Raw genomic sequence first — 16,258 nt, 5'->3', positions numbered from 1 at the left:
CTCCATTCCAGTTGGAGACCTTCCCACAGCGCCCTTGTTTGGTCCTGAGGCAGGCAGCGTGCCCAGAGGGGAGGCTGCTGTGTCTCCTTCTGCCAGCTTTCTGCCAGTTTCCTCTGCAGCCCAGGGGGAGCCTCTGAGCAGCAGAGATGGGCGGGGCCTGAGCCTCCTGGCTCCACCTTCTGGGTGAGTGCCTGGACTCAGAGAAGGAACTTCCACAGAGTTTGCAGCCAGGTGTGCTCCAGGGAGCTGGACTGGTTGTGCCCCACAGGCAGCCTGCCTGTCTGCCTTTATCAAAGAGCTGGTAGCTTTGCCTCCCACCTGCGTGGGGCTTCTAGACGCGTCTACCTGGGTGTCCCTTGGTCCTGCAGCCCCACACGTGGCACGCTGCATCCATCTTATGCCTGTGGCAGCAGCTGCACAGAGTGGGTGCCTCAAAGGGGGACCCTGGAGGCTTCTCAGTCCTAGGAGGTGGGACCTGGCGCACAAAGGGCCTCCACTCTCAGAAGCGGGTGTTCTCAGGCTCCGGCCCAGTGGACCTGCGGGGCGGCCGGTCTCCAGCATCCCCGCCAGCGCCTCCAGGAGCAGCAGGAGCCCCACCACCTCTGAGCAGGGCGACCCCGGTCTGTGTCTACCTTGGCCAGCAAGATGCTGCCCGTGTCCCCGGAGGTGAAGACCAACCCGCTGCAGAAGGCGAACTTCTGCTCGCGCCTGTTTGTCTGGTGAGCGTCCCATCTAAGCTGTGACAATCCCTGTGGGCACATGCCTGACACTGCTGGCTTCTGTTGGGGCCCAAGGGACAAGGAGAGGGTGCGCGCAGGACCCCCAGGCAAGCAGCTTATGAAAACTTTATCTAATCAGTGCCCTGCACCTTTGCCATCTTCCAATAATGTCCCCACCTTTCCCCATGTTCCTTAGGTGAACATCTGAGTTCCAGCTGCCCTGGGCTCCCTCTATCCCCCGTCTATGACCATGTCTCTCTTTCTCTCCCTGCCTCTCTCCCTATGTGGTTGACTGTTTGTCCTGATACCTTGTTGTGGCCAATTTCATGTGTGTACACAATTGTTTTTTATGAAATGAATGGGAACACCATTCTGGAACACCTTTTGCTTTTTCCTGGGACACACAGCCAGGAGCAGAGTGTCTGTTTGACCACAGCCCCAATCCCTACTGCAAATATCTCCACTGCCACCTTTGAGGATCAAACCCTGGGGATGGGGTCCCTGAAACCTGTGGGGTCTTATCCAGATCTCTAGCTCGGAGAAGCAGTGCATGGTCTTGATGTAGGTGGTCCTGCCCAGGAGTCGTATGGTCCTGAAACCACTGAAGGATCCCTGAACTGGGAGGAAACACAGATGAAAAACACTGCATAGTGCTGAAGTTCTTAAATGAAGTCTTCATCTGATAGCTGAGACTGCAGAAAGGCAGGCCTGAACCTTTGGACTTTAATCACACTTGGGTGATTACTAGATCTTTTATTTCTCGACCCTAACCCATTCATCTTTCCCACAAATTCTGATACTTCTTTATGGGACAGCCTAGGGGATCCCCAGGGGGATGGCAGCTCCTATGCTTGTTTTGTTGGTGGTGTTTTCAGTGTATGTGGCTACATCTCTTGGCTATCTGGTGGCCCTTAAGGAAAGAGGGTCCTAGAAGAAGGAATATGCGTGTGCTTGCTGCTGTGGCTAAGTTGCTTCAGTCATGTCTGACTCTGTGCAACCCCATAGATGGCAGCCCACCAGGCTCCTCTGTCCCTGGAATTCTCCAGGCAAGAATACAGGAGTGGGTTGCCAATTCCTTCTCCAATGCATGCATGCATGCTAAGTCACTTCAGTCATGTCTGACTCTGTGCAACCCTGTGGACAGCAGCCCACCAGGCTCCTCTATTCATGGGATTCTCTAGGCAAGAATACTGGAGTGGATTGCCATTTCCTTCTCCAGAATATGTGTGTTCAGTTCAGTTCAGTTCAGTTCAGTCACTCAGTCGTGTCTGACTCTTTGCGACCCCATGAATCGCAGCACGCCAGGCCTCCCTGTCCATCACCAACTCCTGGAGTTCACTCAAACTCATGTCCATCGAGTCGCTGATGCCATCCAGCCATCTCATTCTCTGTCGTCCCCGTCTCCTTCCGCCCCCAGCCCTTCCCAGCATCAGAGTCTTTTCCAATGAGTCAACTCGTCGCATGAGGTGGCCAAAGTATTGCAGTTTCAGCTTTAGCATCAGTCCTTCCAGTGAACACCCAGGATTGATCTCCTTTAGAATGAACTGGTTGGATCTCCTTGCAGTCCAAGGGACTCTCAAGAGTCTTCTCCAGCACCACAGTTCAAAAGCATCAATTCTTTGGCGATCAGTAGTTACCATAAATAATAGCAAAATAGACAAATGTCTCCTTAACTTCAGGTAGGGCAAGAAACTTTCAAAGCACATGCTGTTTGTTGATTATGAAAATGTGTGTGCATAGAAATGGAAGGTGAAGCCTTTGATTTTGTTTGACGCTCATTTCCAGTTTTCCTGCTGGGGAGGAAGGAGCCTCTTAGTTCACACCTGGAGACACTGAAGCAGAGAGGTTGAGTAACCTGCCTACCATCACACAGCTAGTAAGCGGTGGAGTAGGATCTCAAGCCAGGCAGTCTGGTTCTGGAGTCTATGTTTCTTGTGTATGTAACTGCGGTGCTTGTCATGGAATTGGTTGCCTGGACTTGTGCCAGAATTCTAGCCCAGATTGAGACCCCTTATCATGACTGGGTAGGTTCTTTCTTCACTCAGATTCCCACAACCAAATAGTAAATTGATGGCGAGACTGGTAGAGCACAAGCTTTGCTTAATGACCAAAGAATGGAGAAACAGAGAGTTAGTTTGCAAATCAACCTCTGAACCCAATTTGGGCTGAGACGCTGTGTATATAGGAGGGTTGAAGTAAGTGGAAGGGAATCAGGTTAAGAGAGGGAGGAATATTCATGGCTTATGCAAGAATAGGGTGTGATTTGGGCCTGAAATTAAGACAACACTCCTTTTAGTCCTTGTGTGAGCTCTTTACTTTGTTGTCATAGCCACTGTCAACTGTAGTGGTCCTGGTGGGTGTGTCATTTAGCATGCTAATATATTACAGTGAATGTGTAATGATGCTCTCTGTCTCTTGGAGGTTAGGTCTTCTGCCATTTGGGTCCTGGCTAGTTCTAATCAGTTCTTCTTTTTCTCTTTCCTTTTATGATTGAGTCAGAAACTCAGATAGGAGCAACTGGTTTCCATTTGAGAAAGGGGCAGGGATATAATTCTGGGGCAACAGCCTTTCCTTTTTACTGCTCCTTGTTCCTGGTGGACTGTAAAGGGGCAAAGGTTGGTCTTTTGATACCACTTCCTGCTGAGCATGGGCGTTGTCATATGTTGGGTTAGAGGATCAGAGTTTTTCCTGATTCAACCAAAATGAATCTGATTTTCACCAAGCTAGAGTCCCCGTTTCCCCTAGTCCTGGGTAAAGACCATCTGCAGCTTGATCGTCTCAGTTCTCCAAGAGATAGAAGCAATGAGACAATCGAGGAATCATGGACCAAAGAGCAAGAGAAGGAGAGTAACTGTAGGGGTTCTAAGAATGGCTTTAGAAGCCCAGGGAATCTGGGAATGCTTCTTTTGAATCTGTCACAAATTTGTTCAGTCAGGCCATTTTTGTTCTGAGTATTAACCAAGTGGCGTCTCGATTAAAAAAATTATTTTTTATTGGAGTATGGTTGATTTACAATGTTATGTTAGTTTCAGGAGTACAGCAAAGTCAGTCAATTATACATATATCCACTTTTTAAAGAAGAATTTATTCTTTAAAAAAGAAAAATAAAAGCTATTACAGAGTATTGAGTAGAGTTCCCTCTGCTATACAGTAGGTTCTTGTTACTTATCTATTTTATATATTCTTCCCTGGTGACTCAGACAGTAGAGACTCCAGTTGCAATGCAGGAGACCTGGTTTAGATCCGAGGGTTAGGAAGATCCCCTGGAGAAGGACATGGCAACCCACTCTGATATTCTTGCCTGGAGAATCCCATGGACAGAGGAGCTTAGTGGGCAACAGTTCATGGGGTCACAAAGAGTCAGACACGAATATAGTAGTTTGTATATGTCAGTCCCGGTGTCCCAATTTGTCCCTTCTTCCCTTACCCCCTGGCAACTGTAAGTTCGTTTTCTGAATCTGTAACTCTATTTCTGTCTGGTAGGTAAGTTCATTTGTACTGTTTTTTAAAGATTCCATGTATAAGTGATATCATATGATACGTGTCTCTGTCTGCAAATGGCTTTCTCTGGCAGTTGGGATGCACTGTCTTCTATCTGACCGCTTATGTTAACATAAAAACAACAAGAAATGGTTGCTGGGGCACATAATCCACCTTGATCAGCCGGCAGGTAATCAAGAGCTTTGTGGTGGTCAAGTGTCATGTGGGCCAGAGGGTCCAGTAAGATTTTATCGTTCTAAGGTTAGAACTGGTTTCTCTTTTTACCCAGGCCAGTCTCTGACTGACTGTTTTTTTTTATACTTCAGTTCAGTTCAGTTCAGTCGCTCAGTCGTGTCTGACTTGTTATAAATTGTTTCTAGTTCCAGGTTCATCAGGGATTCTACAAGAGTGACAACTGCTATTACCAGCCCAGCTCCCCTCCTGACTAGATGAATGGCCCCCTTTGATTCACAGATGGTGTGAATGTAATTAAACTCTGAATGTAACCTTGATCTAGGTGTGAACCGCCTATAGCCCAGTGTCCTCTGGTAGTTTTCTTGGAGACAGATGATGGCCTAACTTGGGTGGCCCTTGCCATAGGGGCCTCGAGGAATAAACATCCGTCAGGGGCGCACACACTGTCTTTGGGTTTTCTTGAGTCACAGTTAGGCTCATGGTGGTGCCCTTCCATCCAGGGTACTGGCTGCATGGCCAGACCCCTCCATGTTTGGTGTGATCCTGTTCCCACAGCTGTTAAGCATGGTAACTATCTAGGATTGGCCATGCCTGTAGGTGGAGGGCTCAGAGTGAACAGTTGGTTGGACCCCCAGGAAACAGGGATTTGACTAACATGTAGGCCTTTGCAGGGATGTGGTGGCAATGGGGGCAACCTTTCTCCTTGATGGAGGAATTCTAACCATAGTTTGGTGATGCTGTCAGCTGTTAGTGGAGTTCCCTGAAAGTCTGGCAGGCTGTATTTATTCCCTGACTGAGGCTGATAGTGACAGATCCAACAGTCAGTAAATTCCAGCCCTTTTGGATGTTTAAATGTTACTTTTTAAAATAAATGAATCTGCCAGGGAGCGATACCAAGGAGGACCATAAGAAGAATCGACTGTGCATTTTAGTTGGGAAGGTGTTACTTCTCTTGAGTTTGTCTTCAGAAGGTTGGGGTCAGAAAGAGGCTCACACGAGCATTCTGGCAGAGGGGAGTCTTACAGGATTGTAAGGAGTTTAGGGTCCAGAGCCTGTTAGACTCAGGGTGTTGTGTCCATAAGATAATTCCCTGTAAAAATCCCTCTGTGTTGACAGCTGATCTAAGGAGATCTTGACCTCCTTCAAAGCAGGACTGAAACTGAATACTGGAGAGGGTTGCCATTTCATTCTCCAGAGGATCTTCCCAACCTAGGGATTGAACCAGCATCCCTTACATCTCCTGCATTAGCAGACGGGTTCTTTACCACTAGTGCTACCTAGATATCCTTGAATCTGATATAGTTCAGAAGATTTAAGTCCTCAGTAATACAGGAACATATCTGTAGTCTTACCCATAATGGCCTTTCAGGTCTATTCTGCTTTCCTGAAACACTGTTACTTTATTTTCATTTCTAGATATATTTTTTCCTTAATAATTAAAGCAGATGTACAATGTATGTTCAGTAGGCCACAAATAGGCTGCTTTAATTAAGTTATACCATGTATAAGCCAGCATGACTTTGCTATACCTAGAATGTATGTGTGTTTGTAAGCACATGTCTAATTTCCCCCTGTATCTTTATGTATTTAAAATGTAGACTTTTTTTTAAACAATGTTCATGATTGTAGGTTTCATGATATAGAGATGTGTAATTTGGAGATATGTCACTCTCCTTTTAATGTTTAACAGGTGGCTAAACCCCTTGTTTAAAATTGGTCACAAACAGAAATTAGAACCAGATGACCTGTACTCGGTGCTTCCAGAAGATCGCTCACAGCGCCTTGGAGAAGAGCTGCAAGGGTGAGCACAGACAGCAGGGAGAAGGGAGGAAGCGTGAGAGTTCCCACGGGGGGCTAAAGGTCTGGGGGAGGCTTTGCCTTTCTCTGGGTTCTCCTGAGCCTCCTCCCCTGACACTGCACACGCACTCCCTCAGGCTGACCCCAGGCTCAGCCCACTTTGGAGGCTGGGGGAGCCTGTGTCCCTGTGCATCTGTGGACGTGGAGGGAGCCCGCAGCCACAGCCCTGGAGGCTGAGTTCTGTCCTGGACGTGGGGTCCCTGGAGGAGGGTGTCTACCCTCCTGAGCTGCTCATGACCTGTGGGTCCAGCAAATCTTGGCAGGAACTTGTTTCCAGAATCTGGAAATTTTCCCTCAAGGCCTGTTTCTCTGGTGCTTCAGAGTCTGCATCACCCATCTTTCAGGAGCCCTGTGAGCAGTGAGCCAGCATCTATGGGGCCCAACAGAGCGCCCTGTAGTGAAGGCTCATCTCCCACTCCGCCCCTCCCCATTTTCCCTTTGGTGGACACGCTGTTCTTCACTGTGCCCTGTTTCTCATCGCAGGTACTGGGATCAGGAAGTTAAGAGAGCCCAGAAAGACAAACAGGAGCCTTCCTTAATGAAAGCAATCGTACAGTGTTACTGGAAATCGTATTTAATTTGGGGAATGTTTACATTTCTTGAGGTAAAAGATTTTTATACTGTGCATTGCCTTTTGGTGTATGTATTTCAGTACTGAGGTGGATGGGATGGGTGTGAGAGAGTCCAGTAGTCTAAGATCTGAGGATAAAGCCTCACGGAAACATGACAGAGCTCAGAGGTTGTATTTATCTTTAGAATGGCAAGGACTGGACTCCAGGGGTTACTATTTTTCTTTTAACCGATTGAAGAGTGTTGTGGAAGGATGGTCTTGAAATAAAAGACATTTTATATTATGGTAGAAAGTTCCTGATGCTCAGTATAAACGCTGACTGATCTTTGACCAAAAGAAGATTCCAGCAGCCTCAGGCAATATGTGCCCTGTGATTTAGAGGAAGGTAATTTGGACCTGAGCCCAGAACAACGTACATTTTATGGTGCTTTTGTTATAGTTTAACAAGGTAAAAATTGTTACCTTGACCAGGTCACATCTGATAAGTGCTTTTCTAAGAAGATACCGTTGCTGCACCTCTTCCAGGGGAACAGAACCCAGGGCCCTGCATCTGGACTGTAGCCGCCCAGAACTCCTAAGAGCGCACCTTTCCCCAGGCTGCCCCCTTCCCCGTGGGCTGGCACTGTGAGCCAAAGCCCCAGTGGGGAGGAGCTCCAGCTTCACCATGAATTCTGTGCACCCTCCATGCTGCTTTCTTTCCCTGGTTGTGGGGGTGGATTCCTGGTTGAAGGGGGAGTTCTGATAGCCTGGCATTGGCAGAGAGTGTAGCAGGGAATGTGCAGGCAAACCAGAGGCAGAAAGCTGTGAGGTCAGTGACCCCTATGACCCTGAAGATCCTGGGTCAAGACCCCCCAGAGGACAGTCCACCTGGGGACGCAGCGCCGTCAGCGCTCTGTTCTGGCTGAGCCTGCTGGGGGTCTGCTGCAGACCCCCCTGGGTGGCTCATGCTCGCCGTGGCCCCTTAGTGCTGCCTTAGGGACACAGGCAGCTTGTGAGTGTGTGAGAGCAGGAGGGATGGAAGATGCAGCTGCTGAGAGAGGGGTGTTTTAGGTGGAGAAGGTGGTGAGTTGTCCTCAGTCCATCGTGTTGGGGTGAGGTGGGTGGGCCATGTGGTTTACAGGTGGGTGGTGCAGCTCTTGCTTAAAGCCTGTGCTGTACTGAAGGGCACTGCTGGCAGTGGGCAGCTGGGTAGGTGAAGTCCACCCCACACAACTGGAGAGACAGAGAATCTGTCAGCTCACAGGTGACTGGATGGTCCTGGGAGATGGAGTTCTCACTGATGTCAGAAGAGGACTGGCCATTGTGCCAGAGGGTGGGACAGGTGTGTGGGGCAGAGTGCCACCTTTGAGAGGGCACTGACCTCCTAGGTACTGCGGTGCCTTGTGAAGGGCAGGGGTGGGAGAGGGAGCAGGAGCCCTTCAGGTGGCCCAGCCCTTCTTTGTCCCGTGTGCAGCTGTCCCAGGGATGGTATTTACACAGTCACAGTAAGTCTGTTTGAAATAAGCAGGTGGCAAGCTGGTGTGGCCTGTTTGTGCAGGGTTTCCTGACCTCACACAGCAGAGCTCTAATGAAGTTTGCTCATCAGGAAACCCTGGGGCCTCGGTGTATGCCTGTGACTCCTGCCAGGTGCCTGGTTGGATGAGTGGAATCCGGGTTTAATGTTGGATCATACAGGGAGCAGGTCTTTCTCTGCTGTCCCTGGCTCTCTAGTTTCTCTTTGGTACTGGATGCTAAAGAGCCTTAAAGTCAGGTGGGTTCAAAGCATAGCCCATGTGTCTGGGTTTGAACTGAGCTGGATGGTTTTTCTTGCTGTCCTGGGCTGTTAGCCCCTTGAGTGGGGTCGCTAAGCCTTGGTTGGATCCAATTCTCATATGAGTCCTGGGTCTTGGCTGTGGCAGCTCATGGGAGAAGCAGGCATGGAGGGAGAGGCCGCAGGATCTGCGGTTCTTCCTGAGAGGGAATCCTCCCTCCTGTGGTGCTGGGTGTTTAGTTTTGGTAACTTGGATTTGTTGAGTGATTTTCCTTGATGGTGGAGGGGACCATGGAAGAAGGGGACCTTCAAGGGGTGACTAGAGAGAGGAAGTAGGTTGTGGGTGGAGTGGCTGTTTGTCAGGGTGGGTAGGTGTTGCCATTTCTTTGCCTTTTTCTTTGGGAAAGAAACTTTCCCTAAGTCTTACTCAGGGTGGATGGCTCAGTGCACCCTGGGTCAGCTGGTTTAGGTCTTGGGGAAGAGATGATCGGTAACATTTCTTCCAAACCACCAACTTCAGTGGATGGTGGATCAGGAACTATAGAAGACATGATTTTATAGCGTGGCCTCCACCATGTTTTTTAGTCCAAGGAACATTCCGACTTCTAGAGTGTAGAGACATACTGAGGCAGTGCTCCCAGGAGCTGAGAGCCTGTAGAGCTGCCAAACCTGGTTTCTTTGTGGTACTCCAGCCAAAGCTGGTTTCCATTCCCTGGATCTACGTGTGGCGTTTGGGGTAGTAAAGAGTGGATGTGTTTGTGCCAGTGTCCCAGTTCATAAGGATTCATGAAGAAGGTGATGAAAGCGTGTCTCCCATATGTGAACCACATTGACTTTCTGTTGGGCTGGGACATTGAGAGGACAGGGGACAGCGGCAGGCTGCCAGCAGGCTGGTTCCCGTGGAAGCAGATTTCTTCCTCTTCTTCTGCCACCTTTTTCCTTATTCCTCTTAAGGCTCAGTTGGTTTTGAGCCTGTTTGTGATATTTATTGATTTTTTAAAAATATTTTACTAATTTATTTATTCAGCTGTGCCAGGTGTTAGTTGAGGCATGTGGGATCTAGTTCCATGACCAGGGATTGAACCCAGGCCCCCTGCATTGGGAGTGTGGAGTCTTAGCCACTTATTGAGCATCCATGGTGTGCTAAGCATAATGTACTGCTGCTGCTGCTGCTGCTGCTGCTAAGTCACTTCAGTCGTGTCCGACTCTGTGTGACCCCATAGACGGAAGCCCACCAGGCTCCCCCGTCCCTGGGATTCTCCAGGCAAGAACACTGGAGTGGGTTGCCATTTCCTTCTCCAATGTGTGAAAGTGAAAAGGGAAAGTGAAGTCGCTCAGTCATGTCTGACTCCTAGCGACCGCATGGACTGCAGCCTACCAGGCTCCTCCGTCCATGGGATTTTCTAGGCAAGAGTACTGGAGTGGCTTGCCGTTGCCTTCTCCAGCATAATGTACTAAGGCTTTACTATGTTTGAATGGAAAATTTTGCCTTCAGGTTAAAACTGTTGCCTACTTGTCTTATAGGAAATAATAGATCTGCATAGTTTTCTTTTAAATTAGTCACGAATGCAGCATTTTGTCAAAATGTATTTTAAACATGCTAATGATAAAAGTAAATCTTGTGTAAAGAAAAACTGACATTTCTAATTAAGACTTTTTTCTTTTCTTTTAGGAAGGCACCAGAGTAGTTCAACCCATATTTTTGGGGAAAATGGTTAGTTATGTTGAAAACTACGATCCCAATGATTCTGCCGCTTTGCACGAAGCCTACGGCTACGCGGCGGGGCTGAGCGCCTGCGTGCTCGTGTGGGCCGTTCTGCACCACCTGTGCTTCTACCACATTCAGCGCGTGGGGATGAGGCTGAGAGTAGCCGTGTGCCATATGATCTACCGCAAGGTGAGTGTCGCTCGGAACCACGGTGTGTACCTCTCTTGAGGGATCAGGAACATTTGGGGAAAGTTCTCTGTAAGTTACACATTTTGTAACTGGGGGAGGAGCCTGGTAGGCTGCAGTCCGTGGGGTCGCTAAGGGTCGGACATGACTGAGCGACTTCACTTTCACTTTTCACTTTCACACATTGGAGAAGGAAATGGCAACCCACTCCAGTGTTCTTGCCTGGAGAATCCCAGGGACGGGGGAGCCTGGTGGGCTTCCGTCTATGGGGTCACACAGAGTCGGACACGACTGAAGTGACTTAGCAGCAGCAGCAGCAGAGAAGCTTACTTTTGCATCAAGCCAGTTTATTGTTGTTGAAGCAAACTTTACCAATAAATAATGAAAAGTTTTCTTTTGAGATCAAATGTGGTCTGTCCCTGACAACTTTTAGCCATAGGCTGTCACATAATAACCACTAAAATTGTACTGTAAAATATTAAATTAATATTGAAGAATAAGTATTAGAAGTATCAAGTTGATTTTCAATGTCTTCATGCCCAAATCCCATAGTGCCGTTTCTGGAAATTTTTTGTTGTCGTTCATTAATACCTTCAGTTACATCAAGTTTGTATTTAAAAGTGAACTTCAGAGATTGGATCAATAAAACTGTATCTAAGAGCAGAGAATATATTTGATAAAGGGAATGATTCTAATTTTAAAAGACCCATCTAATTATATTCAATATAATTATGTTTGCTAGAGAAAAATATAAAGAGAATTCATGCTAAATATAGACTCACTCCTTATATTTTATAGATAATTTTTGTTAAAGGTATGAAAGAAAATGGGATATTTGAGATGAAACTTGAAATTTTACATTGTTTTATTAATTCTAGAGAGAATTTGTTGTGCTTCATTTAAGTTATTTTGATACAATATTTCCTTTTATTTTTAGTATGCATTGCAGTAGTTTTAATAAGAACTGATTTAATGTGTTCAGTGATTTTGTATTGGGGAATGCCATGAAATTACTCCATAATTTACCCTGGTCTAAACTAGTGTAAACAGAATAAGGCTTTCAGGTATCTTTACCAAGGTATTGCTACAGATATATCAGTGTCAAGAGCTGAAGGGCTCAATATAAACTTGATCCTGGATATGTCTTTGCCTTAGAATGTTTTAAAAAAATCCTTATTTGACTGTATTGTAACCTTGAAATTTTCAAAGAGAGTACATCTTAAATGTTCTCACCACACATGTTAAATAGGATAACTATATTAGGTAGTGGATACTTTAAGTGGTTTTACTACAGTAATTATTTCCCAGTGTGTATTTATACCAAGGTATCATGTTGTAACCTTGAACATACTCAATTTTTATTAATAAATAAAGTCCTCATTGAAAGATAAAACCAAACAGCTTAAATTGAACATATTGCTTCTTTTACCTGGTTGCTGCTTATCTAGAACTTCTGCTTCTTCAGAATACTTTTTTCAGCAGAAAGTGAGATGTCTTCTCCACATCTTTCCTTCAGCAGAGTCTTGTACTTTTCAAGATTGTGTGAAACTGGGGAGCTGGCATCTCACTGTCTTGTCTGACAACAGCATCTGAGCTGCTTTCCTTCTGGGTGATGTGGCAATTGCAGCTGTGCCCGCATACTGCAGTCAGAGGTCTTCTCTGTCATTTATCATCATCTTTGTTATTCTGTTGCATCTTTAACCATTTAGGAGATGTATACTCAGATTTCCCCACAAATTGGCTAAATGTCTGTCTTTCCAGATCATACTTAACTCTCATAATAGTTGCGAAATTTTACCTGAACTGTGTTGTGAAACCTTAAGTTAGGTGTGAGGTGATGGTTTAGTCAAAGCTCACTCTTTGCTGCACAGGTGAGCCATTGTCTACCTGTGTTTCTTCCTCTTTCCACCACACTTTGGAATCTTGCCTTTGGGAAAAGTGATCTGACCTGGCACACTGGCTTATGTGAACGTAAATATCTCCCAAGAAGTTCATTTACTGCCTTGCTTTTACCTAAATGTTGGCCCTATATGAAGTCGGGAATTATGGGGATTATAACATAGACATAACTTGAAATTCCAGAAACCTGGAAAAGACAAATTTCCTCATGCACAGCCTTGCATCTAGAGTGCTGCTGGGGTGCAGAAACAAGACACTTCTTTTCAGGTTACAAGCAGGCTGATTCTTTAGGGCTCAGCTGGTGCTGCCGAGCAGCTCTGAAAGGCCCCTCTGAACTTCTGTGGTTCATGCTCAGGCCCCACCTCCTGATCCCTAGTCCTGGGGAGGAATCAGATTGGGCATTAGCAATGAAGTGGCTGCTAAGCCTGTAGCCATAGTTTGTTCTGACCATGGATTCCAGGCTGGGGCAGGTCTCCAGGAAGTCTCTAAGGCTGCACATCTTCCACTCCTAAAATGGCCCATTCAGCATTTCGTGCTTTTTGCAGCTGAATTTTGAATGATTGTGAAGGAGGTATCGCATATAAAAATGACTTGCCATTTATTGATTAATACATTTCCATAGCCTTGGTAAAATTACCTTTGGCTTTTGATCATTGTTTTTTTGTTGTGGTGGTGGTAAAATACACCCAGCGTAAAGTTTGCCATTTTCACTACATTTAAGTACAGCATTTAGTGACATTAGGTACACTCACATTGTTGTGTAGCCATCACCATTATTCACCTCTGGAACTTTTTCTTTTTCCCAAACCGAACCTCTGCATCCATTAAACACTAACTCCCCAGCCCCTCTCCCCACACCCAGCACCATTCTACTTCTTTAGTACTTCATGTAAGTGGAATCATACAGTGTTTGTCATTTTGTGTTGGCTTATGTTCTGTAGCACAGTGTCTTCAAGGTTCATCCATGTTGTGGCAGGTCAGAATTTAATTCCTTTTTAAGGCTCAATAATATTCCATTATGGATCTATACAACATTCTGTGTGTTTGCTCATCTGTCAATGGACAGTTGTTTCCACCTTTTAGCTACTGTGAGCATTGCTGCTGTGAGTATGAGTGTACGGATTGTCTGTCCAAGTTTGTGTTTTTAGTTTTCTTGAGTTTATCCTTAGTAGTGTGATTGCTGTATTGTATGCTCATGTCATGTTTAATTTTTGAGGAACTTCCATGTTCTCTTCCATTGTGGTTGTATCATTTTACATTCTCACTTGATCATTGTTTTCTTCTTTAACTTGAGGAGTAAAGGAAAGTTTCTTATTAAGTTTGACATTTTGTTTGGATCAGTGGCTCCAGTGGGTGGTCTGTTGAAGCAGCTCCTGGTGTCTTTTCAGCTTCCTCAGATCTCTAGGGCATTTTTCTTACTAAATAAAGGGATTGAGCCACATGGGTTGTGTTTTTTGTAAAATCAGCAGACTGGCATCAAGACCACAGTTTCCTCATAGGAACAGTGTTTTGAACATTATACTTGCTCATTTCAGAGTGAGGAAACTAAGCCCACAGTGTTTAAATATTGTCACCCACAGAATGAATGATTGAATCCAAGTCTCCGGATTTCTTTCCTAAGGCAACCTCTCCAGTCTCATCTAATCTGGCTAAAAATTACTTCAGTTCAGTTCAGTTCAGTCGCTCAGTCGTGTCCGACTCTCTGCGACCCCATGAATCACAGCACGCCAGGCCTCCCTGTCCATCACCAACTCCTGGAGTTCACTCAAACTCATGTCCATCGAGTTGGTGATGCCATCCAGCCATCTCATTGTCTGTCGTCCCCTTCTCCTCCCGCCCCCAATCCCTCCCAGCATCAGAGTCTTTTCCAGTGAGTCAACCCATCACATGAGGTGGTCAAAGTATTGCAGTTTCAGCTTTAGCATCAGTCCTTTGGCTCCTAAGTCTAAACCTACACCCTTTAACCTTCAGGCAGGTCCAAGTTCACTGAAACAGGGGTTGGATTTTGCTTCTGCCTTCTGTTCTTCCCTTTGCTGTCCTTGAAGTTGGGGCTGCCACCACACTGAGGAGTTAGAGTCTGAACAAGGGTCCCTAGAGCCCTGCTGTCAGGGGTCATCCTGCTCCTGCTAACACCACTCAGGACCCCAGAACACATGCTCCATTGTGTTATGTTCTAAGATGACTTGGTATTACCTTAGGAATCCGGATCTCTGCCTCCCTCTCTCGTTTCAGGCCCTTCTCCTGAGGAGCTCAGCCATGGGGAAGACCACCACAGGCCAGATAGTCAACCTGCTGTCCAACGACGTGAACAGGTTTGACCAGGTGAGCTGCCCCCGAGGGATCCTCTTCCATTTCCTGTTCTTCGCACTGTGTTCAGCTTATTGGGATGCCAGGTGCCAGGGTTTGGTGTCAGCCAGGGTTCTGTTGAGAATGTAAGACAAAGGTTCTATTTATCCAACTTTCACTTCTCCGTGTGCAACTTCGATGTAATTATATGTATTGTTTCATAAGTGAGGGCTTTGTTTTTCTAATAACAAATAGGCAGCAGTGTTCTTGCCCAGCTTGGATAGTGTCCTAAGGGGTCCTCCTGGAGCGGCCCTTCTTGGCACGTGGTGTGGGTGTTGCTGAACTGTCTTCCTCCTCCTCTACGTGATGAAGGCCTGGTGGTCAGGGATTGTTTCTTCCCTTGCACCCTGTTCACTGCCTGCTGCATAGGGAGCCTTCAAGTGGGTGGTCCCCAGACACAGCCTCCTATCTGCTGTCCCCGCACACTCTTTTTTCCACTGACCTTAATCATAGATCACATGACCCAGAACATTGTAGCTGTTGGGCAGATCTGTGTTGCACTAGACACTTCTCTTTCATTCATCAGACATGAAGTAAGGCCCCTACCCACTTTCAGGGATGAATAAAGCTTAGTTTCTGCCCTATAGAAGCCACAGTCTATCAGGGAGGTAAACACATATGTTATTACTGGACAGAGCAGTAGGTACCATAATACAGGCTTTCCTGGGATGCTGGGGATCCCAGGGGATTTGGGGAAGCCCTGAGCTCATCTGTGTTGTGGACAAAATCCACATCTTCCTCCATTGCTGCTGCTGTGATTCTCCTGGGACATCCCTGAAGTCAGCCCTGTGCTGCCCTGGAACAGCGCCATCTGGGGTGAACACTTGGATTTCTGTTTTAGCAGGTTTAAAACCCAGTGAGATCATTTCTATTTAGGTTCCTGTCTGTTCCTTTAGAGCATGTTGTTTCTACACTTTGTCCTTATTGGTTTTTATACAATCCCAAAGAGAGGCAAGGCCAAAGAACGCTCAAACTACTGCACAATTGCACTCATCTCCCACGCTATTAAAGTCATGCTCAAAATTCTCCAAGCCAGGCTTCAGCAATACGTGAACTGTGAACTTCCAGATGTTCAAGCTGGTTTTAGAAAAGGCAGAGGAACCAGAGATCAAATTGCCAACATCCACTGGATCATGGAAAAAGCAAGAGAGTTCCAGAAAAACATGTATTTCTGCTTCATTGATTATGCCCAAGCCTTTGACTGTATGGATCCCAATAAACTGTGAAACATTCTGAAAGAGATGGAAATACCAGACCACCTGACCTGCCTCTTGAGAAACTTGTATGCAGGTCAGGAAGCAACAGTTAGAACTGGACATGGAACAACAGACTGGTTCCAAATAGGAAAAGGAGTACATCAAGGCTGTATATCGTTACCTTGCTTATTTAACTTATATGCAGAGTACATCATGAGGAAGGCTGGGCTGGAAGAAGCACAATCTGGAATTAAGATTGCCAGGAGAAATATCAACAACCTCAGATATGCAGATGACACCACCCTTATGGCAGAAAGTGAAGAAGAGCTAAAGAGCCTCCTGATGAAAATG

At 46.4% G+C, this 16,258-nt stretch overlaps 1 protein-coding gene across 1 annotated transcript in view; it reads left to right on the top strand.

Moving 5' to 3' along the window:
- The first annotated feature begins 242 nt into the window (after nucleotides 1-242).
- Nucleotides 243-16,258, top strand: part of LOC148775805 (ATP-binding cassette sub-family C member 4-like) — a 142,490-nt gene continuing 126,474 nt past the window's right edge. Inside the window, exons 1-5 of the mRNA XM_088842647.1 lie at nucleotides 243-719; nucleotides 6,085-6,195; nucleotides 6,735-6,855; nucleotides 10,245-10,469; nucleotides 14,598-14,687. Coding sequence (XP_088698773.1) covers nucleotides 646-719; nucleotides 6,085-6,195; nucleotides 6,735-6,855; nucleotides 10,245-10,469; nucleotides 14,598-14,687 — 621 coding nt within the window. The 5' untranslated portion in view covers nucleotides 243-645. The remainder of the gene's footprint in view (nucleotides 720-6,084; nucleotides 6,196-6,734; nucleotides 6,856-10,244; nucleotides 10,470-14,597; nucleotides 14,688-16,258) is intronic.

Source organism: Moschus berezovskii, chromosome 13 (genome assembly GCF_049115385.1).
Source record: "Moschus berezovskii isolate FMDL1 chromosome 13, NW_MosBer_1.0, whole genome shotgun sequence".
NCBI classification, from domain to species: domain Eukaryota; kingdom Metazoa; phylum Chordata; class Mammalia; order Artiodactyla; family Moschidae; genus Moschus; species Moschus berezovskii.
This window is presented reverse-complemented; position numbering and strand designations above follow the sequence as displayed.